General features: G+C 42.7%; 1 protein-coding gene across 1 annotated transcript in view; it reads left to right on the plus strand.

The window, feature by feature from the left end:
* The window catches only part of LOC128850275 (nuclear cap-binding protein subunit 1-like), an 85,796-nt gene that overhangs the window by 7,125 nt on the left and 52,163 nt on the right, over window positions 1-26,508 (plus strand). The window contains exons 5-10 of the mRNA XM_054053292.1: window positions 173-280; window positions 1,147-1,268; window positions 1,870-1,939; window positions 5,173-5,388; window positions 8,645-8,742; window positions 19,715-19,778. Coding sequence (XP_053909267.1) covers window positions 173-280; window positions 1,147-1,268; window positions 1,870-1,939; window positions 5,173-5,388; window positions 8,645-8,742; window positions 19,715-19,778 — 678 coding nt within the window. The remainder of the gene's footprint in view (window positions 1-172; window positions 281-1,146; window positions 1,269-1,869; window positions 1,940-5,172; window positions 5,389-8,644; window positions 8,743-19,714; window positions 19,779-26,508) is intronic.

A 26,508-nucleotide genomic window follows, 5' to 3' on the forward strand; every position in this document is an offset into this window, starting at 1 on the left:
TGTGTGTCCCATCCATTCCTCCCCTGCTCTGTTATTCCCTTTCCCCATGCGTGTCCATCCCTCCCCCCCATCTCCTTTGAAGTTGAATAATGCTTATTTCTTTTCATGTAGTTGAATGCAAGAGTATTCATTTAAAAATTAATAAAATAACATTTTTGTTGTTGTTCAATAGGTTCGTTTTCTATCTGATCTTGTGAATTGTCATGTAATAGCTGCACCTTCAATGGTAGCCATGTTTGAGAACTTTGTATGTGTGACACAGGAGGAAGATATACCACAAGTAAGCATAGTAACTACTATCTCAAGTGTTGTGCTGTTTTTACACAATTACACTTTATAATGAATAAATAAAATATTCACTTAGCATGAATAAAAGGATCCTGTGATTTAGACAATACATGCATACAGTGAAATAGTTAAGTCATCTATAGTGAGGTAACTCAAGTAAATTTCTTTTCCTTTGCTTCTGGCAAGTATGTAATTCTCGGTGAGTTTCGCCAAGTTTATTGAACAGTTGTAATATATAGTTAGTTTGCAGAAAGATTCAAAAAGTAATATTTGTTCTTTTATGTGTGAATGTCATGTTCCAATTAAAATATAACATCTTTCAGGTAAGAATATGGTTTTTTTTCCTTGGCTGTCAATCCAGCTAATGCATCATGGACTATGGGAATTGGATTTAGCTCTTTCTTTGCTGATGAGTGCATTTCAGTAGCCTAAAGAATTCATAGATCATGTTAAGGGCACTATAACAGTGATGTACCTTATGGGTTGCATATGCCTACTTTATGGAAGGGTCAATTATTAAATCATTCTGCTGATAGCTTAGTTCAACTTCAGTTTAACGTTTTTTCTTTGTTAAGAGTTCTAAAAGAAATTCTTCAGGAAACATGGCATTGGTAAATTTAAATTATTTAAGTAAAGAGGCTCAGTAGAAGGGTTTTTGTGTGAGTCTCCAAATATATTGTATGTCTAAATGTCTGCCTACTGAATTATATGTTCCTGTTTTCAAACAGACTCTTGGCACGTCTTCGAGAACTTGAACTGACACACAGTTGTAATCCCAAGTACTGATTGCTGCTCTCTGCATTGAGACAAATTCAATAAATTTGTCAAAGAAATCACTTTTTAATTTATTTCCTGTAGGTACGATGTGATTGGTATGTGTTTGTATTTCTGTCATCTTTGCCTTGGGTTGGAAAAGAGTTGTATGAGAAGAAAGATGCTGAAATAGATCGTCTCTTGTCCCACACAGAAAGCTATCTGAAGTAAGCTATAACCAGTAAAAATATACTCTTTCTGGTACCTATTCAATTATGGATCAATAGCTTTGATTATTGTTAATAATGGGCAATTAACAATGATTATTGTTAATCCTTGGGCAGCCTGATCTAGTGGGACATGTCCCTGCCCATGTCAGGGGGGTTGGAATTAGATGATCTTTAAGGTCCCTTCCAACCCAAACTATTCTATGATTCTATGAATTTAAAAATACTCTAAATTCTTAGACCCAAACAACTGTGGGGAAAAGACCCTGAAAAATAAAATAGATGGAGAATATTATGAATCTAGACAACTTAAGTATCACTCTCAACTTCTGTGTGCGTTGAAGGTAATATTTATGACTATGCTACTGGTCACCTGTGTCTCTGTGTGTGTGTGTATGTGTCTTTTTCTCTAAGTGATTTGAGTTAACACTGCCAATGAGACTAGGCATTAGTGATAATTTAAATGTTCACAAACCTATTTCTATACTACTGCAGACCTCATCAGCTCAGTAGACCAAATAGTAATGCACTCACAATAAGAAAATGTTGCTTTCTTAGATCAACTTTGTAATTGTTAGGTTTTTCTTTCCTGTATAAACAGGCGTCGCCAGAAGATTCATATACCCATGTTACAAGTTTGGACTGCTGATAAACCACATCCACAAGAAGAGGCAAGTAGGCTTTATTTATTTTGTACTGTTTAAAAGATGATTTAAAATAATTATTTGGCTGAAGTGTTCTTCAGAAGTTTAAAATTAAAGGTGCTTTAAAAAAAAATTAATTCTGTTGATTGCCCTCCCATAAAATGGATTCTAGGCAAAAAGTTCTCTTCTAAGTCCTGGGTTAAAACTTAGAGCTGCATTGGGTGAGTGTGAGAGCATTTTGTTGTTTGATGACAGTCCCCTTTAGGAAATGCTGCTAAACAAGGAATGATCACCAAACATAATATTCTTGGGAAATGAGGTTACAAGGTTTTGTACTGAAAGTACGTTTTGGAGAAGGAAGATGTAATCTACCCATTAAAATGTTTCCCTTCTGCAAAAAGAAAACCTTTAGAGTGTTCTTCCACAGAGAACTTGTGGGTGATGTGATGGTTGGAGGCCATCTTGGGCATGGTGATCATGAAATGATAGAGTTTTTGATTCTCGGAGAAGTGAGGAGGGAGATCTGCAGAACTGCCACCTTGGACTTCCGGAGAGTGGACTTTGGCCTGTTTAGGGGCCTGGTTGACAGAGTCCATTGGGAGGCAGTCCTGAAGGGCAAAGGAGTCCAGGAAAACAGGATATTCTTCAAGGAGGAAGTCTTAAGGGTGCAAGAGCAGGCTATCCCCATGTGCTGGAAGACAAGCCATCAGGGAAGAAGACCAGCCTGGCTGAACAGAGAGCTCTAGCTGGGACTCAGGGAAAAAAGGAGAGTTTATGACCTTTGGAAGAAGGGGCAAGCAACTCAGGACTACGAAGGTGAGGCCACACAGGGAGAAAATTAGAAGGGCCCAACCCCAACTAGAACTTAATCTGGCTACTACCATAAAAGACAATAAAAAATGTTTCTATAAATACATTCATAACAAAAGGAAGAGTAAGGAGAATCTCCATCCTTTAATGGATGTGGGAGGAAACATAGTGGCAAAGGGCGAGGATAAGGCTGAGGGACTTAATGCCTTCTTTGTCTCAGTCTTTAATAGTAAGATCAGTTGTTCTCGGGGTACTCAGTCGCCTGAGCTGGAAGACAGGGGCAGGGAGCAGAATGAAGCCCCCATAATCCAAGGGGAAATGGTTAGCGACTTGCTACTCCACCTAGACGTGCACAAGTCTATGGGGCTGGATGAGATCCACCCAAGAATACTGAAGGAAGTGCTCACCAAGCCACTTTCCCTCATTTGTCATCAGTCCTGGTTAACTGGGGAGGTCCCACTTGACTGGAAATCGTCAAATGTGACGTCCATCTACAAGAAAGGTCAGAAGGAGGATCTGGGGAACTACAGGCCTGTCAGCCTGACCTCAGTGCCAGGGAAATTTATGGAGCAGATCATCTGAGTGCCATCACGCAGCATATACAGGACAACCAGGTGATCAGGCCCAGTCAGCATGGGTTTAGGAGAGGCAGGCCCTGCCTGACTAACCTGATCTTCTATGACCAAGTGACTCGCCTAGTGGATGAGAGAAACCCAGTGGATGTTGCCAAGTTGAGCAGGAGTGTTGATCTGCTTGAAAGTAAGGAGGCTCTGCATAGGGATCTGGACAGGCTGGATCAATGGGCTGAGGCCAACTGTACGGGGTTCAACATGGCTAATTGTCGGGTCCTGCACTTCAGTCACAACAACCCCATGCAACGCTACAGGCTTGGGGAAGAGGTCCTGGAAAGCTGCCTGGCAGAAAAGGACCTGGGGATGCCGGTGAACAGATGGTTGAACATGAGCCAGCAGTGTGTCCAGGTGACCAAGATGATCAATAGCGTCCTGACTTGTGTCAGAAATAGTGTGGCCAGCAGGAATAGGGAATTGTGCCCCTGTACTCGGTGCTGATGAGACCACACCTCAAATACTATGTTCAGTTTTGAGCCCCTCACTACAAGAAAGACACTGAGGGGCTGGAGCGTGTCCAGAGAACAAGTCTTATGAGGAGTGGCTGAGGAAACTGGGGCTGGAGAAAGGGAGGCTGAGGGGAGACCTTATTGCTCTCTATAGCTACCTGAAAGGAGATTGTAGCAAGGTGCATGTTGGTCTCTTCTCCCACAGGATGAGAGGTAAGGGCTTCAAGTTGTGCCAGGGGAGGTTTAGGCTAGATATTAGGAAAAATTACTTCACTGAAAGGGTTGTCAGACATTGGAACAGGTAGCCCAGGGAAGTGATTGAATCACCATCCCTGGAGGTATTTAAAAGACGTGTAGATGTGATGTTTAGGGGCATGGTTTAGTGGTGAACTTGGCAGTGTTAGGTTTATGATTGGACTTGATGATCTTAGAGGTCTTTTCTAGCCTAAATGATTCTGTGATTCTCCCTAGGGCTGTTTAGTCTGGAGAGGAGAAGGCTGAGGGGAGACTTTATTGCTCTCTACAGTTACCTGAAAGGAGGTTCTAGTGAGATGGGTGCTGGTCTCTTCTCCCAAGTAACAAGTGATAGAAGCGTAAAATGGCCTCGAGTTGTGCCGGGGGAGGTTTAGATTGCATATTAGAAAAAATTTCTTTAACAAAAGAGTGGTCAAACATTGGAACAGGCTGCCCAGGGAAGTGGTGGTTTCCTTCCATGAAAGTGTTAAAAAAATGTGTAGATGTGGCACTTTGTGACATGGTTTAGTAGGCATGGTGGTGTTGGGCTGACAGTTGGACTGGATGATCTCGGAGGACTTTTCCAACCTTTATGATTCTAGGTGCAGGGTTTAGCATTTGCCTTAGTTGAACTGCATGAAGTTCCTGTCAGCACATTTCTCCAGCTTCTCAGGTCGCTCTGAACAACAGCCCTGCTTTCCTTGTATTAACCGCTCCCCCTAATTTGGTATCTCTTAGGCTGTATTTAAATCTTGAATTGTAAATATAGAAATAATGTGAGTCTTTTTGTAGGTGGAATGAATGTTTACTGGATTAATATTGATGCAGTGAATTTGTGTGTCACACTTGGACTCCTGGACTGCGCTCTGGTGTTTATTTTACTTTACTAGTAAAATGGCAGATGCCTTTAATGTGTGAAAATAGGAGCAAGATTGCTCTTCAGAGTTTTCAATTGTTTCTTGGTTTACTGAATCACTAGATGGATTCTAATATGCAGTTTATGTAGCTGCTTAGTTTTTTTTTTAATCTGAATGCAATAAGGAATTTACCTAAATGTTTGACAGCCCATATGTCACAGAGAGCTACAAGTTCATTTATTAAATTCAGCATATCTGATATTTTGTGTCTTTTCCTTCAGTACTTGGACTGCCTTTGGGCCCAGATTCAGAAGCTGAAAAAAGACCGTTGGCAAGAAAGACACATTTTGAGGCCTTACCTTGCCTTTGACGGTATTCTTTGCGAAGCATTGCAGCATAACCTGCCTCCATTCACTCCTCCGCCTCACACTGAAGATTCAGTATACCCAATGCCAAGGGTTATTTTTCGGATGTTTGACTACACAGATGACCCAGAGGTATGTATTTGCTGGGTTGGGACTGAATGTGCATTGGGGAGTTGCAAGGCAGTGCTGGTCAAATGCAGCGTCACCTCTCCCAGAATGGTTATCAGTGTGAAAGTCAGCAGTAATTGCATTTTGATACTGCTGGGGAGATTAAGTAGATGACGGGGTTAATGCTGACAGGTAAATTGTTGAAGTTTAATTAGTGATTTTCAGATGTTTTCGTTAAGGATATGTCTTGAATGGATTCTCTGATGTTTAATAACATAACTGTGTTCAGGTAGCAGCCTCTCATTCCGTGACAATAGTGGTTTGGTTTGCTTACCCTAGCTGCCTATAGGAACTTTATACATTGAGGACTATCCTCTACACATCTGTTCAAATTGGTCAATATGGATAATGGAACATAGTGGTTGACCTGGGTTAGATCAAAAGTCCATCTAGCCTGGTTTCTGTCTCCAGCAGTGGCCAAGAGCAGATGTTTTGACAAGACAACTTAGGCATAGGGAAAGAAAACAAAATGCTTTCCCCAAGCACTTTTCCACCTGTTAGCTTCATTTGTTGGCCCCCGATTCTTGCATTGGAAGAGACAACAAACATTTGTTCTCTCCAGCCTCTCTAGGCAATTCAGCACCTATAAAATCTCTAGCATATCCTGGCTCAACTGTGTTTTTTCTAGGTTGAATGATAGTAACCTGTCTAATCGTCCCTTTTATAGAAGCTGTTCTATACCCTAGGTCACCACCATCATGTTTTCTGAAACTTTTCCAGTTCTGCTATACTGCTATATTGCATTGGGGGAGGGGAGAGTGGTGAGTTTGAATGGAACTGCATACAGAATGGAAGATGTGGATGCACCATGAACTTATACAGTGGCACAATGTTCAGTGTTGTTCATTATTCCTTTTCTGATAAGTCCAATCTGCTATTGAATATTGAGATAAGGTTTGTATAGAACTATGTCACAACCAAGTTTGCATTCCTGAACAATAGAGGGCAGTTCAGTGCTCACCACATTATTAGTGAAGCTGATCTATTTTTCCCATCTGTAGAGAGAAGTCAACCAGTCATTTTATGCTTATCTTCTGCTTTAACACCCAGACACCAAGTTTCTCAACTTTTTTTTTATATCTGCAGTTTTTCATGGATGGCCCTTGTTGTTACCGAGTTATTTAAAAGTAGCATCTGCAACTTTTCTCGTATCCAATGCCTGCTCCCTTTCCAGATAATTTAGCACAGGTCCCTGACGCTTGCTTATCTTTTAAACAGTTATTTATCTGTGTAAGGACTTCCCCTCTTCTACTGTGGTTGCTTAGTTTACATGAAAGACTTTTGAAGATCCAGCTAGGCTGTCAGCCATGTTTCTCATATCTACACATGATTGTTGACTTCATCAGAGAGCTCCAATAAGTATGAGAGGCCTGACTTTACAAAAGCTGTACTGCCTCTTCCCCAAATAGCATTTATGCTTATGCCTCCTAATGCTATTATTTTTTTAATAGTTTTCAATAATTTGCCCAATATAGAAGTCAGCCTTGCTGGTTTGCAATTTCCTGGAAGACAATTGATCTCATCCTAGCTGAATAGATATCAGGCTGATTTTGAATGAGGGGACATGTAGTCCAATTGATAGGTCAGCAATTTCATTCTCAAGTTTCTTGAACTCTTTGGTGGGTAAACACTTGTTGGCATGTCTTCATCTAGACACAACTTCAGCTTTCAGGATTGCTTTTGCTAATCTCTCTTGTACTGCTGTTTAGCACATCCAATTTCCTTTTTGCTTCTTTGCAAGTCTCTATCAGTAAATAGTGTGCATTTGCTGCACGGTAGCTTTAAATAGTCTCTGTGCCACCCTCAAAAATGGAACATTTTAGCTGCGCCTTTTAGCTTCTATTCATAATACTCTTTTTTAGCTAGTATGTAAAATGAAAAAATGCAATAGTGTATTTTTTACTCAGCATGTTATAGCCTGTGCTGCTGTTGCAGTCAATCACGTAGTCAAATACTACGTCTTTTCCTTGGTTTAGGCATGGCATTTCAGTCCATCAGGATTCTCTTACTTACATGTTTAGCTTGTTGATCTGCTTTGCATCTGTGCTCCTTTTAACATGCAACACCACCACTCTACCAGTATGGCCTATACTCGCTCCTGCATGCTTTACCTTGATGGTTCTTCAGGTTTACAGTGAGATTGCCCTTGCCTAGTCAAAATTTCCACCTTTCTGTGAACAGAGCTGTTATCATAGCCACAATGGGAAGAGCAAATAGATACAGTAATCTCATTGCCTTTTAGTTGTATTTTATGGAACATTGACACATAACTGTGAGCACATTACAATTAACAACGGGCTTACAAAATCATTCTATCCTACCTTTTAGGATGTTTCTGGGACTATTTCTTTGGTTTTTTTGGAAGATAATTCTCAGAGCCAATTAAATAGTTAACTTTTACAAGTATTGCACTTGCTATAAATGTAGGTTTGTGATGCTTTGGGTCTAGTTTTGCAAGGCAGTAAAGGATAGTAAGGTATTGGTATGCAGTGGAGTTCTTCAAGCTTGAGTTCCTACATCAGCTGATGTACAGTAACAGACAGTGAATATAGAACTAAGCCACACTGTGGACTAATTATGAAGTAAAACATGTTTGTTAAGCTGGCTATTAAACTATGCCTTTATAACCAGCATAAAGATAGAACATTGAGATGATTAAAGCTGCAATGTTTTCACTTTGCAACTAGAGCAGGATGCATTATCAGTTTCCAGATCACTCTGATCTTCTGTGCTGTAACTGGAAAAGATGAAGTGTGTATTAATACGCTCCCAATGTATAATAATTTTGTGTAGCTTGAAGAAACAAAAGATGCAAAACCTCAATTATTTAGCATGGTCCTAGCTGCCTAAATATAGAAGTACTTTAATCTTGTATGTGCAATTAACAAACCATAAATGTCACCAAAACTGTTTCATTGTAAATATGGGTACAGTTGAAATCATAGCTGACTATTTGTTTATAAGATTTTTACATGATTCATGTACAAATCTGGTACAAAAATCCAAAATCTTCTCTTATGATAATGTATTTGGTAACTGCACTGAAGTTTGCAGTCTGTCTTTTAGCTGTTCACTCTAAAATTTGCTGATGTTAAATCTTCACAAGTGCCTAATTCAATCTGTCAAGATTTATTTTTATTTATATATGTATGTATGTGCATATTAAAAAATTATGTTTCTCTACAATGATCTTTCATCAATCTTAATTCCATTTTAATAGGGCCCTGTCATGCCTGGCAGTCATTCTGTTGAAAGATTTATAATAGAAGAAAACCTCCACTGCATCATCAAATCCCACTGGAAAGAGAGAAAGACTTGGTAAGATGCTGCTTGTTGTTATGGGTTCCCGGCACACAATCATGGCTTCCCCTAACATCAGGGACCCTCAAAGCCCAACAATATTTAAGTAAAAGTTTGAAATTTAGCATTTCCTGACTTATGGTTGGCATTGTCATCTGGAATAATGTGAGGCTGGAGTATCCTGATCATGGGTTGTTCATGTAATTCAGTAGGGCTCAGGGACCCTGATGATTGCATCCTGGATTATCGAGGATTTCTCTACAGAGGGTGGCACAGACCCACTCTCTGTAGTGCTGCAGAGACTCTCAATGTGTTTGTACTGTTTTCCAGCACAAATATCACTGTGTTGAACTGTCTCTGTCTGGAAGTTTCCTGTTGCTCCTGCTTCTTCTTCATCCCATTCTATTTTCCTATTTTTGTAATTATATGTAAGAGATAATTGAATTAGGTCTGTGTGGGAGCCAGTACAGTGTTAACAAAGTTTATTATTTAAAATTCTATGCAGCTGTAGGAAATGATATTGTAACAGTGTAGCAAATCCCAATGAGAGACCTTATCAGGAGGGAAGATGGTTTAATTTTAAAATAAAACTGAAGTAAAGCTCATTCACACTTGCCCTCTCAGGCATCAAAACATGAGTGAGTCCCAAGTGAACTGTCCAGCAGTTGGGCACCAAGATGGTTGTATCTGGATGATCTGTTCAAGATTCCTTGAATTGACAAGGACAAGGGATTCCCACCAGCTACTGAATCCTCCTCATTTCTCCTAGGTTGTTCTTTATTTGGCAACTGTGTGCTGGTTTGGGGCTTTTTTGCATGCTTGAGGAGTTGACAATTAGTTGCAATCTTTTGTCTTTCCATCCTGTATCAGACACCTCTGAGAGTCAGTAGGATTTGTTCACTGCTTCTGTTCCTTATCTGGGTGTCCCATAGGTCCTACCCTCTTCTGTCTTCCCACCATTATCTCTTAATGGCTTGAATCTTTTGGTGTGGAGGAAGTCTATCACTTCTTTTAGGCTGCCCTTCCTTTCCTCAAGTTGGATGTCCTGATAAGCTGCAGGTAGATGTGTGCTAAGATCTTAATGACCTATAAATCTAGGTGACATTAACATATGCTCTTAGAACCTGTCATGGAGCCACAAAGGCAGGATGCCCTGCAAGGGAAGAGGAGCTAAGGGTGACCCCAGCACAGGCAGGGCAGTCGCCTCACTGACACTGTTGTCCAAAATGTAGATCCGTTACCCGATGTGCAATAAGCCAATAACTACATGACCGAGAGAGACATTTTTTATTCAGGTTTGTGCAAATCTTGGGTATTTGGAGTTCTTTTTCATAGAATCATAGAATGGTTTGGGTTGGAAGGGACCTTAAAGATCATTCATTTCCAACCCCTTTGCCACAGGCAGGTGTTTTGTGGAATCAAACCCTATAACCCAAAATGAGTTATAAAGCAGGTATGTTTATTACACCGGTGGGTGCGAGGGAGATAGCTCTGCCCAAACTTGCACACCTTATGGCTTAACAAGTGGCTACTTATAGTGTACAGATAGAGGTATACATAATCATCTAATACATGTTTATTACCTATCCCCGCTTCGTATTATAATTAGTTCTGGAAAGTTCACTTCAGTCTTGCGCCTGCGTAGTGCCTCCTGATGGTCGTAGGCCGGGGTCTTAGGGATGAAATAGGAAGTCTTCTTCGGGATGAATATTTTCTTTTGAACTTTGCGCAGCCTCGGTCTCTTCTGGCGGTTTTCAAACTCCTGAACCAAATGCCGCCAGCTTTCTGCATTCCAGTGCCCACTTATCAGTAAACTTCTGCTAGCTGGCTCCTTCGTTATCAACTTCCAAGGTCTTCAAGGCGAACAACGCCAAGTTCTAACGCTCCCAGCCCTCCTTGTCTGCTTTCGCACATCAATTCCCCCCGTCTTTTTAACATGGGCAAATTCATTTGCCAGCTGCACGATTTACCACTCGAAGGGGAATTGCATGGTATTTTTTTGCAAAATTACTTCTCAATGCATTCTCATGGGCACTAGCCATGGAAGTTAGAATTGTTAGTCGCTGTAGCATCCTCCAGTTCCATATAAACAGTACAGTAGGAAAACAAAGCTAACTAAAATTAGCATCAAAAGGACAATAATGGGGTGACACAACTTATTTATAATGCCAGTCGCAGTAGGGGACCATCCAAACAACATGTCCCACCAGTGATGGTTCATGTCTTCCCTTACCCGCTTCAGGACTCTGTTTATTTCCTCTGTGTCGTGGTGGACTGTTATCAGGGTCTTTTCCCGCTTTCCTGGACCTTGTCCAAAATTTTGATCAATTCTTGATGTTTCATTAACTGTTTCACCAATGTAAGATTCATTCCCATAGGTACAGGTGATAAATTGTGAAACATTGTACCTTTGGTTCTTATTAAGTGAAGGGATACGACTGGTGCTAAATAAGAAAAGTCACACCCAACAATCTTAACAAAATTACAGATACAGAAATTAGAGTGATTCTTACTATTCACAATTATTTCATCTACTATTACAGAGACACAAGCAGTTCTCAAACACACACAACCCTGGCCCATATACACAAGTACAGTCCTTTGATTAGCGTCTGGATGGATCTCAAAGTGACAGATGCTTTCCTCCGTGTCGAGACAAATCTTGAGCATCGATTGCATTATTTTCGCAAATTAATCCTTGTTGTTCTCGTGTAAAACAAGATTCTAAATTTACAGTTTGCCACCTCCTGTTCACCATTCGTGCCCAGCTTCTCTGTTCGGAAGGGTAGAGCACAGTTTTATCATGGTTTAATCCTAATGCAATAATGGGGTGGATTACATGTATAGAAGCGTTACGTATGGTCAACACAAAGGCTGTGACTGTATTATTGATGGGGTCATAGGTAAAATTTACCAGAGTCCACCAGGACTGGAGCTCCCTCTCTAAGTCAGTGGCACTGTCACAAACCATTTTCCGAATTTCGGTGGGGAAAGTACCTTCACCACCTTCTCTTATAATTAAGGCGGCCACCAACTGCATCCATAATTGCGCCTGTATACAACTGAGAGCCAAAGAGACATTATCTTGAACTGTACCAAGTGCGTTCATTATTAATTCATGGTCTTGCTCTTCTATCTTAACCCATTTTGGTAACACTTTTGATAAGAGCCACTGGCTAGTTCCTAACGCTGATAGAGATGATTGTAAAGGCTGCCGTAATTTTGTCAGATCACTAGTCGCAGCGGCTAATTTATTCATCAGTATTTCTGAATCCATTCCATTTAGGACCCCCAATCCCGTCCCTAATATGCCAGTTAGGTCTCTCTGCATTTGGTCTCTAAAGGGCATTCGTTTTTGCAACCAAGTTGTCCAGCCCTCAAAGGATGTTTTTTAGGAAGGGAGAGCATGCTGGCTGAATGTCAGAAATATTGATTTGCATCAGCATCTCCACACATTTGAGGGACCATTCTGGATGGAATAACATTTGTTGCTGACCTATATTTCTGATTACGTACGGTCCGATTTCATAGATTCTGGATCTGAGTTTGGGTGTTGACGTAGGTTGTTCGGTAGACATATCTTTCTTAGGGTGCTTGCGGTAACAGGCCTAACTATAGCATCTATTTTAAATTTGAATGAGAGTCCAATAGTATCATGTGCCCAAAGACAAACTACCTTAACAGTCTGTGTTAACGTAAAATTATGCCAACAGTCTAATTCAGTGGAGGTGCATATCTCTGTTTTCTTATCTGTAGGAATAGTTGAGATAGTAATTTGGGATGCCTTCTTATAAATGGTGCCATTAATCATCTGGCATCCTACTTTGATTTCTTCCCCCACGCTCCCCTGAAGTTGATGAACCCTTTCTTTTTTATCCCAATTCCACTCTTTTCTGAGGTACATCTGATTTCCATGTATAACCACAGCAGACAAACTTAGGCCCTCTTGGGCAGAATTTATACCCATGGATCCGGTGTACCTAACATAAGTTTGAGACCAAGGCCACTCAGTATTGTTTTGGCTAGAAGTGCCCTCCCATTCCTGAATTGTAATTAAAATCGTGAGAAAGACAATTTTCCTGGTTGGACTTGCGTGACCTTCCATGAAGACTTATGTGCCTTTTTCACTCTGGTGTGATGTATCCACTATGCCTGCTCCCGTATCTTAACTGCTGTATGTGTCGTCAGTAGAACCTGGAATGGTCCTTCCCATTTCGGCTTCAAGGGTGAGTCTGAAAGAGATCTGACATATATATAATCACCTTGTTCTATATTATGTATTGGCCCATCCAGGCCATGAGCAGGAGTTCCTGAAACAGGCTTTTCTATTTTTCTGAGTTGTTTTTGTAAGCTTATTATACAGTCTGTTAGCACTTCAGTACCAACTTGTGTTGATGTTCCTGCTTGAACCAAATAGGGCCTTCCATATAACATTTCAAAGGGACTCAATCCTTCCTTGGCCCTTGGTTTAGTTCTTATTCTCAACAAGGCTAGGGGTAGTGACTGAGGCCAAGCTAGTCCAGCTTCTTGACCCAATTTTACAATCTGTAACTTAAGAATGTGGTTCATCTTCTCTACCTGGCCACTTGCTTGGGGTCTTTATGGAGTATGTAATTGCCAGTCTGTCCCCAGAACCTGACTAACTTGTTGTGCCACTTTGGCCACAAAATGAGGGCCTCTGTCTGAAGATATTATTGCTGGGACCCCAAACCTCAGTATTATTTCATGCAGCAAAGCCTTAGTTACCTCCCTAGCCTTGTTTGTTCGGCAAGGGAACGCTTCTGGCCATCCTGAAAAGGTATTGGTTAATACAAGCAAATATCGAAATCCCCCTTTTCTTGGAAGTTCTGAAAAGTCAATTTGCCACCATTGTCCAGGGAGGTTACCTTTCCCTATTTGCTCTAGCTCCAACTTCCGGCTTACCTGTGGGTTATTTTGCAAACAAATGTCACATTGTCATGTCACTTGTTTGATACTTGTGTACAACTTGTGTTGCGAGAGACAATGTGTTTGTTTAGATATTTATACAAGGCCTTAACTCCCCAATGAGTCTTTTTATGTTCAGTCATGATTATAGCCCAGAGTAATGTGCTAGGCACCACTATTTTCCTTTGTGGTGTTTTAACCCAACCATTTTCTTCTGTTTTTCCCCCTAAATCTCTAATGCGTTTTTGATGCTCTTTTGAATAGTTAGGAATTTGATCACTTTGGATTTTACCGTCTGGAATTAGGGGCTGTACCCTCTTCAGCCGCTCTCTTTGCTTCCTGGTCTGCTATGGAATTGCCTATCTCTTGTGCAGTTCCCTTCTGGTGAACTTTGCAATGCATAATTGCTATTTTTCTGGTAGTTGTATAGCTTCCAACAGTTTGAGGATTTCTTTTGCATGTTTTATGTGCTTTCCTTGGGTGGACAATAGTCCTCGTTCTTTCCAGACAGCTCCATGGGCGTGAACTACTCCAAAAGCATATTTAGAGTCCATCCAGATGTTGACTTTTCTGTCTTTAGCGAGTTCTAATGCTCGAGTTAAAGCTATTATTTCTGCCTTTTGCGCAGAAGTGTCCGAGCCAAGAGGCCCCGACTCTATTACCTTGCTCGTAGTGGTCACTGCGTACCCTGCTTTGTGCTGGCCATTTTTGATGAAGCTGCTGCTGTCTGTATACCATGTGTCCTCAGCATCCTCCAGCAGCTATTCCTTCAAGTCGGGTCGACTAGAGTAGACCGCTTCGATGGTTTCCAGGCAATCATGAGTCACTGGTTCCCCTGTCGCTCCGCTAAGGAAAGATGCTGGATTGACAATGTTAGTTACTGTTATTTGGATATCATTTTGCTCCACCATAGTGGCCTGATATTTGAGGAATCTTTGTGGCGATAGCCAATGCCCCCCTTTTGCTTCCAGTACGGTGGATGCTGTATGAGACACTAGCACAGTTATCTTTTGGCCCATTGTGAATTTTCGAGCTTCCTGGATGTTAAGCACTAGTGCTGCCACAGTCCTCAGGCAGCTGGGCCACCCTTTACTTACTTCATCCAATTGCTTGGAGAAGGATCCGCTAGGGTGGAGCCCCCGGGTCCCCGTCAGTCGTCCTGTTCTATCAGGGCTTGGGTTATAGGGACCCTTACACTCCTTCTAATTCCCAGTCTCCTTCGGGGACAGTCTTTCTTCCAGTGTCCCATACGCCTGCACCGTGCACACTGATTATCCAAGACAGGGGGCCCTGAGAAATCTCTATTTCCAGAGGTCCCGGCTTCTCTTTTCATTAGGACCCCGCCCTGCTGTAAAGCTGCTACCAGAGCCCTACTATCTTTTCTCTGGTCTTCCTCTGCCACCTTACGGTCTCTTCTCTTATCTTCCACCTCTCTGTTGCTGAATACTTTCCAGGCCTCATCAAGCAATTTTTCTATATTCTGTCCCTCGGGCATTCCCAGCTTCTGTAACTTCCTTCGTATATCCAAATCACAGGGACACCTCCCACTACACCAGGCTGCTCAAGGCCCCATCCAACCTGGCCTTGAACACTTCCAGGGATGGGGCATCCACAACTTCCCTGGGCAACCTGTTCCAGTGTCTCACCACCCTCATTGTGAAGAAATTCTTCCTAATGTCTAGTCTAAATCTTCCCCCTTCCAGTATACAGTGATTCCTCCTTGTCCTATCACTTCATGCCCTTGTAAAAAGTCCCTCCCCAGCTTTCTTGTAGGCCCCCTTCAGGTACTGGAAGGCCACTGTAAGGTCTCCCCAGAGCCTTCTCTTCTCCAGGTTGAACAACCCAAGCTCTCTCAGCCTATCCTCATAGCAGAGGTGCTCCAGCCCTCTGATCATTTTCGTAGCCCTCCTCTGGACCTGTTCCATATTCTTCTTATATTGGGGATTCCCAAACTGGACACAATGCTCCAGGTGTTCTTTTTCCTCAAATCAAGCACTACTCAAGGGGTTTGTTGCCTTCATTTATACACAAAGTTACACAAAGCCATATGTTGTTCATTATGCATGTAATCATGTATTTGCATGTAATTATAATAAATGCCAAGTCATTACTTGCACCTTCTGTGCATGCTCCAAAGGGATCTTTAAGGGTATCCAGTGATTGATACCCTAAAAATTACCTGCCACGTTCATCCATCGGCCAACTCCTCCCAGTCTCCTCCCAATTACTGGCAGTATCTCCAAACCACTGGCTTGGAACTTCTTAGTGTAATTAAATGTCCAGCTCTCCATTCAAAATTGTGCTAATAAATTGCACTATTATCTAACCATACAGCTGAACAAACTTTAATCCCCTACCACTACAATTACAAAAGACAATAATTTACTAGGACTCATCCTGTCTAAGTCTTCTGCCTGTCTGTTGATTCTAAGATATGTTTTAAGATATTAAAAATATCATGGGCTTTTACCAACAACACAGTGAAGTCCCTTAGGACCCAATCAAGAGCAGAGCGTGTCCACAATGATAACCAGGGTCAAGCACAGTCTCGTGATCACCAGGCAAGTCTGTAGTGATGAGACAGGGCTGAGGTTGAGTCAGTGCATCAGAATCGGGGAGGTAAAAGCGTGGTAGGCATAACCACAACACAACTGCAGTGTAACTTATGCAGGGCCAGGTGCAAGAATCTCAGTTTAAAAGCAGCTCTTAAGGAAAAAGGATTGGGGGAAGCCTCTGCTTGAGCATTCTTCTAAGTCATTATTTTAAGGCCACGTAATGGGTCTGGGTGGAATGGAGTTAATTTTCTTCATAGCAGTCTATATGGTGTTGTGCTTTGGATTTGTGACCAAAACTGTATTGATAACCCACTGATATTTTAGCTATTGCTGAGCAATGTTTGCACAGCATCAAGGCCTTCTCCGTTACTCACTGCCTACTAGCAAGTAGGCTAGGGGTAGGTAAGAGGCTGAGAGGGGACACAGACAAGACAGCTGACCCCAACCAACCAAAGGGAGAGCCCATACCATATGACATTTTGCTCAGAAATAAAAGTTTGAGAAGAGGAGTAGGAAGAAGAGGGAGACATTCGTGGTTATGGTATTTGTTTTCCCAAGCAGCTGTTACATATGCTAAGGTCTTGCTTTCCAGGAAGCAGCTGGACATCCTCCTGCCCATGGAAAGTAGTGAATGAAATCCATAGAATCATTTGCTTGGTGTCACACCTCGGATCCACAAGCTATCAACTCGTGTCCAGGTCTCTTTCAACTTGCACAGTCGAAAGACAAGGGGGAGGGGGAGTCATTTATTTGTGCAGTGATCCAGAGGCCAACAAGGTCACTCTCATGGCGAAAATCAAAAGCGATGTTTATTCTGTTTCTGACAAAAATAAACAGACCAAAAGACACAGCCAAGATATGGGGGTGCAACTTCCCAAAGTTACAGGAAACAGATTTCAATCTGTTAAGATCACAATCTGATCCCTGAACGCAGCCAGGGTCACTCGGATCCGCACACTGATACCAGATCAGGAACAGTAAGGTAAATGAGAGAGAGAGAAAGAAAGAGAGAGAGAAAGAAAGAGAGAGCGAAAGGAAAAAGAAAGAAATCCCCACATCGATGGACAACAGCAGTTCCTCGGGAACATGTGGTCGCTGCAGCAGCTTCTTCCAGGATGCGTGGTCCAGGCTGGTCCCATTGAAGTGATGGATGAGAGAGCCCCGCGTGGCTCCTTGGGAGTTCTTTTATAAGGCCAGTCCGTGCCCCATCAGCATGTGTTGGGGTGGTCTTGCTGCGTGTGTGCAGAAGCTCCTTTGAGAGGGTCCAGCCAGGGCAGTCTGGCGGGTGGAGGAAGGGTATGGGGTGGGGGGGAGCAGCACCCGCCGCTGCATCTCCTCCCCCTGTAACAGCCGGCTCAGGACCTTGAGTTCGGCCAGGTGGGAGGGAGCGGTGCTTGCTCCTGCACCTCCTCTCCCATTGAAACCAGCGCCACAGACCTCAAGCGATATCCTACGATCAGTCTTTGGGGAGCGCCTGCTGCTGCATCCCCTCCGCTATTCATTGCTGTCGCCATGAAACAAGGGCACAAATGGCCAGCCTTCAGACAAAACATTTAAGGCAAAGAAAGAAGCAAAGTCGGGTTTTACAGTTGGAAAAGACTTTTGAAATCATCTAGTCCAACCATACCTGTCCACTACTAAACCATATCCCTGAATACCTTGTCTTTTAAACATCTCCAGGGATGGTGGCTCCACCACCTCCCTGGACAGCCTGTTTCAGTGCCAAATAACCCTTTCAGCGAAGAAATTTTTCCTGATGTCTAATCTGAACCTCCCCTGGTGTAGTTTGAGGCCATTTCCTCTCATCCTATTGCCTATCACTTGGAAGAAGAGGACAACACCCACCTCTCTACAACCTCCTTTCTGGTAGTTGTAGACAGTGATTAGGTCTTCCCTCAGCCTCCTCTTCTCAAGGCTAAACAACCCCAGTTCCCTCAGGTGTTCTTCATAAAACCTGTGCTCCAGCTTTGCTTGAGTGTGCAGCTTTTGTTCTCCATATTAAACTCATTATTTTGATCCATGACTCTTTTCACCTTCCTTTGATTTTCTCCCCATCTTATGGGAGAGGGGAGTGAATGAGCAGCTGGGGATGGGGTGGAGTGTGTTTATGGTGGTGGCTGTTAACCAAGTCTAACCCACCATAGTCCAACAGCAAAACGTTGGGGTGGCCTTCCTTCCCTCTTTTCTTTTTGGTGCTTTCATATTCAGACATTCGTGGTCATTTTCTGTTGAAGCCAGTCTTAGCGCTTTTCTTGCAATTCTTTTTGCTGCCAGGGAACGGTCCAGTTAGATTTCTTCATTTCTGCTAAAATAATATCTGATATGGCTAATTGGTAACCCAGATAATTTACCACAGAAATTTAGCTGTCTTATGCTCTCAAGTAAGAGCCAGCAAACTTGAGGTACTGTGCAAAAATTAGGCAGGAATAGTGTTTTTTTTGTGTGGATATATGTTGTAGGTTTTTGGTTATAGCTTTTTGACTTGGCAGAGACTGTTGAAGTTAATGCTGTTGAAGTTAATTGTGAGAAACACTTATTCACTGGTAAAATATTGAAAAGGACAAAGTCTTCGAAGCAAAGACAATAATATTTTTATTTTACAATTCAGCGCTGAATCGGATGCCCTTCTATATAAGGCATACCATCTTATAAAAGCAGTAGGTATATATACTAGTTTTAGTAGAACCGTGCAAGTTCTCAAAGAATGTTTATTATTTTAGGTTATCCAACCATGTCTGGAAACTGCCTTCAGGTTATCTCTTGACCTAAGATAACTACATCTTACAAGACAATTAAGCATATCAATAAATTCTTGCAACTCTAAGAGAGTCTTTATTCTTTCAGGTTATTCATTCATGTCTGGAAATTGTCTGCATATTATCTCTTGATACAAGACAGATTTATATTACAAGATAATTAAACCTATAAACCAGCTGCAGCAAAACTTATTTAATTCTCACATAATGGAGGGTACTCTTCCCCAAAGAAAGTAAGACTAGAGGGGGGCTATAAGAAGTGCTAGAGAGCTAAAATTTGAAAAATAGCTTTTTTTCCCCCTTTTTATAAATAATGAGCGATGTTGTATCTTTTAATCAATTCATTTGTAACACTAATATGTCTTCTGTAGCCCATAAGTTTGATGGGTTGCGAATGACTGGAGAGTAAATCTATTGTTTGGATTTTTTTTTCCTGATATACCAGTGTAGTTTGTCCGTTAGTGGACAGATGACAGCATCATAGGTCATAGTGAGGATTTATGTAAAACTGTGTTTTCTTTAGCAGTCTGTGTTCAAGCATTGTTTGGTATGGAGATGAAATGTGTCTCTTTGAACCATGGTTCAGATACTGCTGTTAAGAGCTCATACCAGGTTTTTTGTATGTGTTCTGCTTAATTTACCTGTTCCATAATTGTAAACTTTTGCAAAGAATTAAATCTTACATCTCTGTTTAGTATCTACATAATTTTTGCTGTGTTTCAGTTTAAACTAAATGTATCTGTTAATTTGCAGTGCTGCACAGTTGTTGAGCTATCCAGGAAATAATAAGATACCCTTGAACTACCACATAGTAGAGGTATGTGTTTTACAGATAAACCCTTTATTTCCAAAGTAACAACCCCCAATTAACTCCATGATGGATCTATTAAATTACAGTATGATTTAGGAGTCTGCAGTCTTATCCTGTTGACCTAAAGTGCAACAGCTTTGAACAGGCTACATAATAAATTCAACTATTATTATTACTATTGTTATGTATTTATTTATGTTATGTTTAGGAGCCTTGTTCAGAAATCAGGATCTTATGATGCAACGGCATTCTAAGACGTGGTATTTCTCAAGCTATTCTTGAATGTTTCTCTGTGTTAATGACACTGATGTGCTGGACTATCTTGGAGATGACTGCACTTAAGTAAATTTTATTTGCAATATCTTTTAAGTTAGTCTACTTTAGTGATCTTGTAAGTCACTTGGATGAACTGTATACCAATGTCCCTGAAGGGCATTTGTTGTGAAATGGTGGTATGTTTTCTCCTTCAAGATGGAGGATTTTAAATAACCGTAACTACATTCCTATTCAAATATATATTTTTCATCTTATGGTTCCTTACAGTGGAATGTTAACAAGATGTAGACCTGTATAAAACTTGCTTCAAAAACTCTGGTCTAAAGTTAAAAGATTAAAAGTGATTGCAGTAATAACAGCAAATTGTCACATGAAGAACTCAGAAAGAGGTAACTAGAAATGAAATTCAGAGCTAATTGCAAGAATCATAGAATCCTAGAATGGTTTGGGTTGGAAGGAACCTTAAAGATCATCCCCCTGCCATGGGCAGGGACATCTCCCACTAGACCAGGCTGCTCAAGGCCCCATGCAACCTGGCCTTGAACACTTCCAGGGAGGGGGCATCCACAACTTCTCTGGGCAAATTCCAGTGTCTCACCACCCTTATCGTGAAGAATTTCTTCCTAATGTCTAGTCTAAATCTTTCCTCTTCCAATTTAAAGCTATTTGTCCCTCCCCAGCTTTCTTGTGGGCCCCCTTCAGATACTGGAAGGCTGCTATAAGGTCTCCCTGGAACCTTCTCTTCTCCAGGCTGAACAAGCCTAACTCTCTCAGCCTGTCCTTATAGCAGAGGTGCTCCAGCCCTCTGATCATCTTCGTAACTCTCCTCTGGACCTGTTCCAACAGTTCCATCTCCTTTTTATGTTGGAGATTCCAGAACTGGACACAGTAATCCAGATGGAGTCTCACAAGAGCAGAGTAGAGGGGCAGAATCACTTCTCTCGACCTGCTGGCCATGCTTCTTTTGATGCAGCCCAGGATATGGTTGGCCTTCTGGGCCGTGAACGTGCCTTGCCGGCTCATGTTGAACTTCTCATCAATGTACACCCGTAAGTCCTTCTCTGCTGGGCAGCTCTCAATCACATCATCCCCCATCCTGTACTGAAACCACAGATTGCCTCAGGTGTAGGACCTTGCACTTGGCTTTGTTGAACCTCATGAGGTTCACACAGGCCCACTTCTCTAGCTTGTCCAGGTCCCTCTGGATGACATCCCATCCTTCTAGTGTGGCAACTACACCACTCAGCTTGGTGTCATCTGCAAACTTGCTGAGGGTGCACTCGATCTCACTGTCAATATCATTGATAAAGATGTTAAACAGCACCGGTCCCAGTACGGACCCATGAGGGACACCACTTGTCATAGATCTCCATCTGGACATCAAGCCATTGACCACTACTCTCTGAATACACCCATCCAACTAATTCCTTATCCACTGAACAGTCCATCCATCAAATCTATATCTCTCCAATTTAGAGGGAAGAATGTTGTAGAGGACCACGTCAAAGGCTTTACACAAGTCCAGATAAATCACATCCGTTGGTTTATCTGTGTCCACTGCTACAGTTACCCCATCACAGAAAGCCACTATGTTGGTGAAGCAGGACTTGCTCTTGGTGAAGCCATGCTGGCTGCCACTAATCACCTCCCCATCCTCCACGTGCTTTAGCATAGCTTCTAGGAGGATCTGTTCCGTGATCTTCCCAGGCACAGAGGTGAGGCCGACAGGTCAGTATTCCCAGGGTCCTTTTTTCTGCCCTTTTTAAAAATGGGCACAACGTTACCCTTCTTCCAGTTACCAGGGACTCCTGACTGCCATGACTTTTCAAAAATCATGGAGGTTGTCTTGGCAACCACATCTGCCAATTCCCTCAGGACTCTGGGATGCATCTCATCAGGTCCCATGGACTTATATATGTTCAGGTTCCTCAGGTGTTCACAAACCTGATCTTCCCCTATAGTGGGAGGGGCTTTACCCCCCTGGACCCCATCTTGTTGTCCATTTACCCAGGAAAAATAGTAAGATTGTGGAATTCTTACCTTAATCAAAGCAGGATTAACAGTTTAACTTTGCACCAAAACCCCAAATATTCTGAAAGCCCTGAACTTTTTTGGTCAGCATGGGACGCTTTCCATACTCCAGGTTTAGTCAGGAGAAATCTTAGAGTTAGTAAAGTTTTTTTATGCTGTTAACATCTAGGTACTTTCAGAGACCTTAACACCTCAGGTGTTTGTGCAGCTGTTTTACAGAATATTACTTTATGTTCAGTTACACATTACTTTCGGAAACAGTTATCGCAGTTGATGATTAAATAGACTAAGGCCTTGAAAAATTATTTCATTCAGAGACTCGTCAAATCTGAAAATAACCAAAGTTTGTATAGTTGAAATTCCTATATTAATAAAATGGTTTGACTTGGGAGGGACCTTTAAAGATAAACTAGTCCAATATCTCCTGCCATGGGCAGGCACATCTTTCACTTGATCAGGTTGCTCAAAACCTTGTCCAACCTGACCTTGAACACTTCCAATGATGGGGTATCACCAACTTCCCTGGGCAACCTGTTCCAGTGTCTTACCACCCTAATTGTAAAGAATTTCTTCCTTATTTCCAACCTAAACCTACCATCTTTCAGTTTAAAACTGTCACCCCTTGTCCTGTCACTATAGGCCTTGGTAAAAAGTCTCTGTTCATCTTTTTTATAAAGCCCCCTTTATCTACTGAAAGGCTGCAATAAGGTCTCTCCAGGTTGAACAACCTGCCTTTCAGGTTGTTCATCCTTTCCTCATAGGAGAGGTATTCCAGCCCTCTGATCACTTTTCTGGCCCTCTGCGGGCAAGCAGCCGATGCCTTGGCATACCTGCGATATCACCAGCAAGCACAGAGCCAGCAGCCGAGGTCCTGAAGCTTGCTAGCAAGTTTAAGACGTTGGAATCATTAAAGGAATGCGTAAGTCCAAGCAGAAAAGCAAAACATGAAGATAAGGACCACATCTGCAGCATTAGTCATTGCTCAATGGAAATTCACTGGGGTAGCTGTTAGCTGGGTAGAGAAACACTAATTAAGCCTTTGCCTTTACACAATAAAGGATTTAATTTGTCACCCCAAAACGGAGTCTGTGCCTTAATCGCTACAGCCCTCCTCTGGACTGAGTGTAATAGGTCCATATCTTTCCTGTCCTGAGCGCTCCAGAGCTGGATGCAGTACTCCAGGTGGGGTCTCACCAGAGCGAAGTAGAGGGGAGAATCACCTCCCTTGAACTGCTGGCCATGCTTCTTTTTATGCAGCCTAGGATACAATTGGCTTTCTGGGCACACACTGCTGGCTCATGTCCAGTTTTTCATCCACCAGTACCCCCAAGTCCTGCTCTGCAGGACTGCTCTCAATCCATTCATCCCCTTGTCTGTACTGATACTGGGGACTGCCCCAACCCAGGTGTAGTACCTTCATTCCCCCAGTCCCTGCCTTGAGGTTCAGGGACTTGAGAGATGTGGGAAGAGTGATTGCCAGTGAAAATGGGGGGGGGGGAATAGTCTAGTACTTCTGCCTTCTTCATGTAATTTTTTGCTAGTTTTTCTCTCTTATTTATTGGGGGGTTGTGGGTATGTGTATATACGTTCTCTTTAGTCTTCCTTTTCTGGCCAATGTACCTGTAGAAGCCCTTCTTATGATTCTTCACATACCTTGCCAAATTCAGCTCCAGCTGTGCCTTAGCTTTCCTGATCCCAACCCTACACATCTGGGCAGCATCCCTATATCCTTCCTAGGATGCATGTCCCTGCTTCCACTGCCTGTGCATTTCATAGAATCATTGAGGTTGGAAATGATATTGAAGATCATCCAGCCTAACACCACCATGCCTACTAAAACATGTCCCAAAGTGCCACAACCACATGCTTTTTTGAATACCTCCAGGGATGGTGACTCCAATTTGGTAAATAAATCTTTTCTAATATCCAATCTAAACCTCCCCTGGCACAGCTTGAGACCATTTCCTCTTGTCCTGTCGCTTGTTACTTGGTTGAAGAGACCAGCACTCACCTCACTACAACCTCCTTTCAGATAATCGTAGAGAGCGATAAGGGCTTCTCAGCCTACTCTTCGCCAGACTAAACAGCCCCAGTTCCCTCAGCTGCTCCTTATAAGACTTGTGCTCCAGACCCTTCACCAGCTTTGTTGCCCTTCTCTGGACTTGCTCCAGCAGCTCAATATTTTTCTTGTAGTGAGGGGCCCAAAACTAAACACTGGATTTAAGGTGCAGCCTCACCAGCATCAAGTGCAGGAGCACAACCACTTCCCTACTTCTACTGGTCACACCATTTCTGATACAGGCCAGAGTGCTGTTGACCTTGGCCACCTGGGCACACTGCTGGCTCATGTTCAGCTAGCTGTTGACCAGCACCTGTGGGATTGCTCTGTGAGAAGAATTGTAGCCAGCTGAGTTAGGCCTAATTGCAGATGCTGTGAGATCCTTAGAAGTGAGAAATCACCGGGGTAGCTGCTAAGAGGTGATAAGGGTATGTAAAGCCCTGCTTGGGTATAATAAGGGGAGTTCCTAAGGGCACTCAAATGGAATCTGTGCCTTTGATTGCCACAAATAGTGCCCAATGTGGGGTACAAACCCTGGAGGCAAATGCCTGATACTAGTCAGAGGAAGACTAGCTGAGAAGCAGCAATGCTTGGTTGAACATAATAAAGCCAGTGAGGAGCACTGAAGTAGTACAACACCTGAAAGATGGTGAGCAACCAAGAACGGGACCGTGATAGGGTCTGGCGATGCTTGGTTGAATGTAATAAAGCCAGTGAGGAGCACTGAAGTAATCCTGACAACAACGCCTGAAAGAAGGTGAGCAACCAAGAATGGGACTCAGATGGGATCCGCAATGTCTGTGGAAGAGCAGTCTACACTTAACATCTTTAATTTTGAAAAAATGGGGTGCCAAGTATGATGAGCAATGACATAGAATCAAAGAATAGTTAGGGTTGAAAGGGACCTTAAAGATTATCTAGTTATAAGCCCCCTGCCATAGGCAGGGACATCCCACTAGATCAGGCTGCCCAAGGTGCCCCATCCAACCTGGCCTTGAACACTTCTAGGGATGGGGCATCCACAACCTCCCTGGGCAACCTGTTCCAGTGTCTCGCCACTCACATGGTGAAGAAATTCTTCCTAATATCTAGCCTAAATCTGCTCCTCTCCAGTTTATACCCATTTCCCCTGGTCCTATCCCCACAAGCCTTTATGAATAGCCCCTCTCCAGCTTTCCTGTAGGCCTCCTTCAGGTACTGGAAGGTGGCTATAAGATCTCCTCTGAGCCTTCTCTTCTCCAGACTGAACAAGCCCAACTCTCTCAGCCTGTCCTCATAGGGAAGGTGCTCCAGCCCTCCAATCATCTTTGTAGCCCTCCTCTGGATCTGTTCCAACAGCTCCATATCCTTCTTACATTGAGGATTCCAGAATTTAGGACTTTGAAATGGATACAGGGTCAGGAGCCAGGTTTAGATGTGACTCATCTATGTAATATAGAAGTCTGGAATGCCGCAGGCATTAAACTGTGGGACCCAGCTACCAGGGTTGACCCTGTGGCACTAAGCATGTTATCAAATCACCAGGGTAGCTGCTAATGAAGTGATAAGGGTATATAAAGCCTTGCTTGAGCATATTAAGGGGAAATTTGTTACGGCACTCAAATGGTCTGTGCCTTCCATTGCTACAAGCACCCCTAGGTCGTTTTCTGCCAGGCAGCTTTCCAGCCACTCTTCCCCAAGCCTGTAGTGTTACACAGGGTTGTTGTGGCCGAAGTGCACAGCTTCTTGTGCTTCAGCTAAACCAGAAGGTCCTTAATCAGCCATGCTGGTCTCCTGCCTTCCTTGCCTGATTTCTTATGCCTGGGAAATAGGGAGCTCTTGTGCTCTAAGAAAAATGTCCTTAAAGAGCTGCCACCTCTGTTCAGCTCCTTCATACCCAAGGGCAGTTTCCCAGGGAGTTCCATCCACTAGTTCTTTAAACACTTGAAAGTTTGGTTTCCTAAATTTCAGGGTCTTGACTTTACTCTTTACCTGGCCCATATCCCTTGAGATCATGACTTCCACAAGGGCATTGTTTTGTGGAATCAAACCCTATAACCCAAAATGAGTTATAAAGCAGGCATGTTTATTTCCAGCGCTGGGGTGCAAGGGGGTTCTCCTCCTAGCTTGCACACCATATAGCTTAACAAGCAGCTACTTACAGTGTAAAAACATGTATAGGTATAAGCGCCTACTACATATTCATACCCTATCCCTGCTTCATATTATAATTAGATCTGGAAAGTTTGCTCTAGTCTTGCACCTGCATAGTGCCTCCTGATGGTCGTTGGCCGGGGTCTTAGACCTGAAGTAGGAAGTCTTCCTCGGGATGAATATATTTCCTTTTGAACTTTGCGCAGACTCAGTCTCCTCTGGCTGTTTTCGAACTCC

Source organism: Cuculus canorus, chromosome W (assembly GCF_017976375.1).
Source record: "Cuculus canorus isolate bCucCan1 chromosome W, bCucCan1.pri, whole genome shotgun sequence".
Classification (NCBI taxonomy): Eukaryota; Metazoa; Chordata; class Aves; order Cuculiformes; family Cuculidae; genus Cuculus; species Cuculus canorus.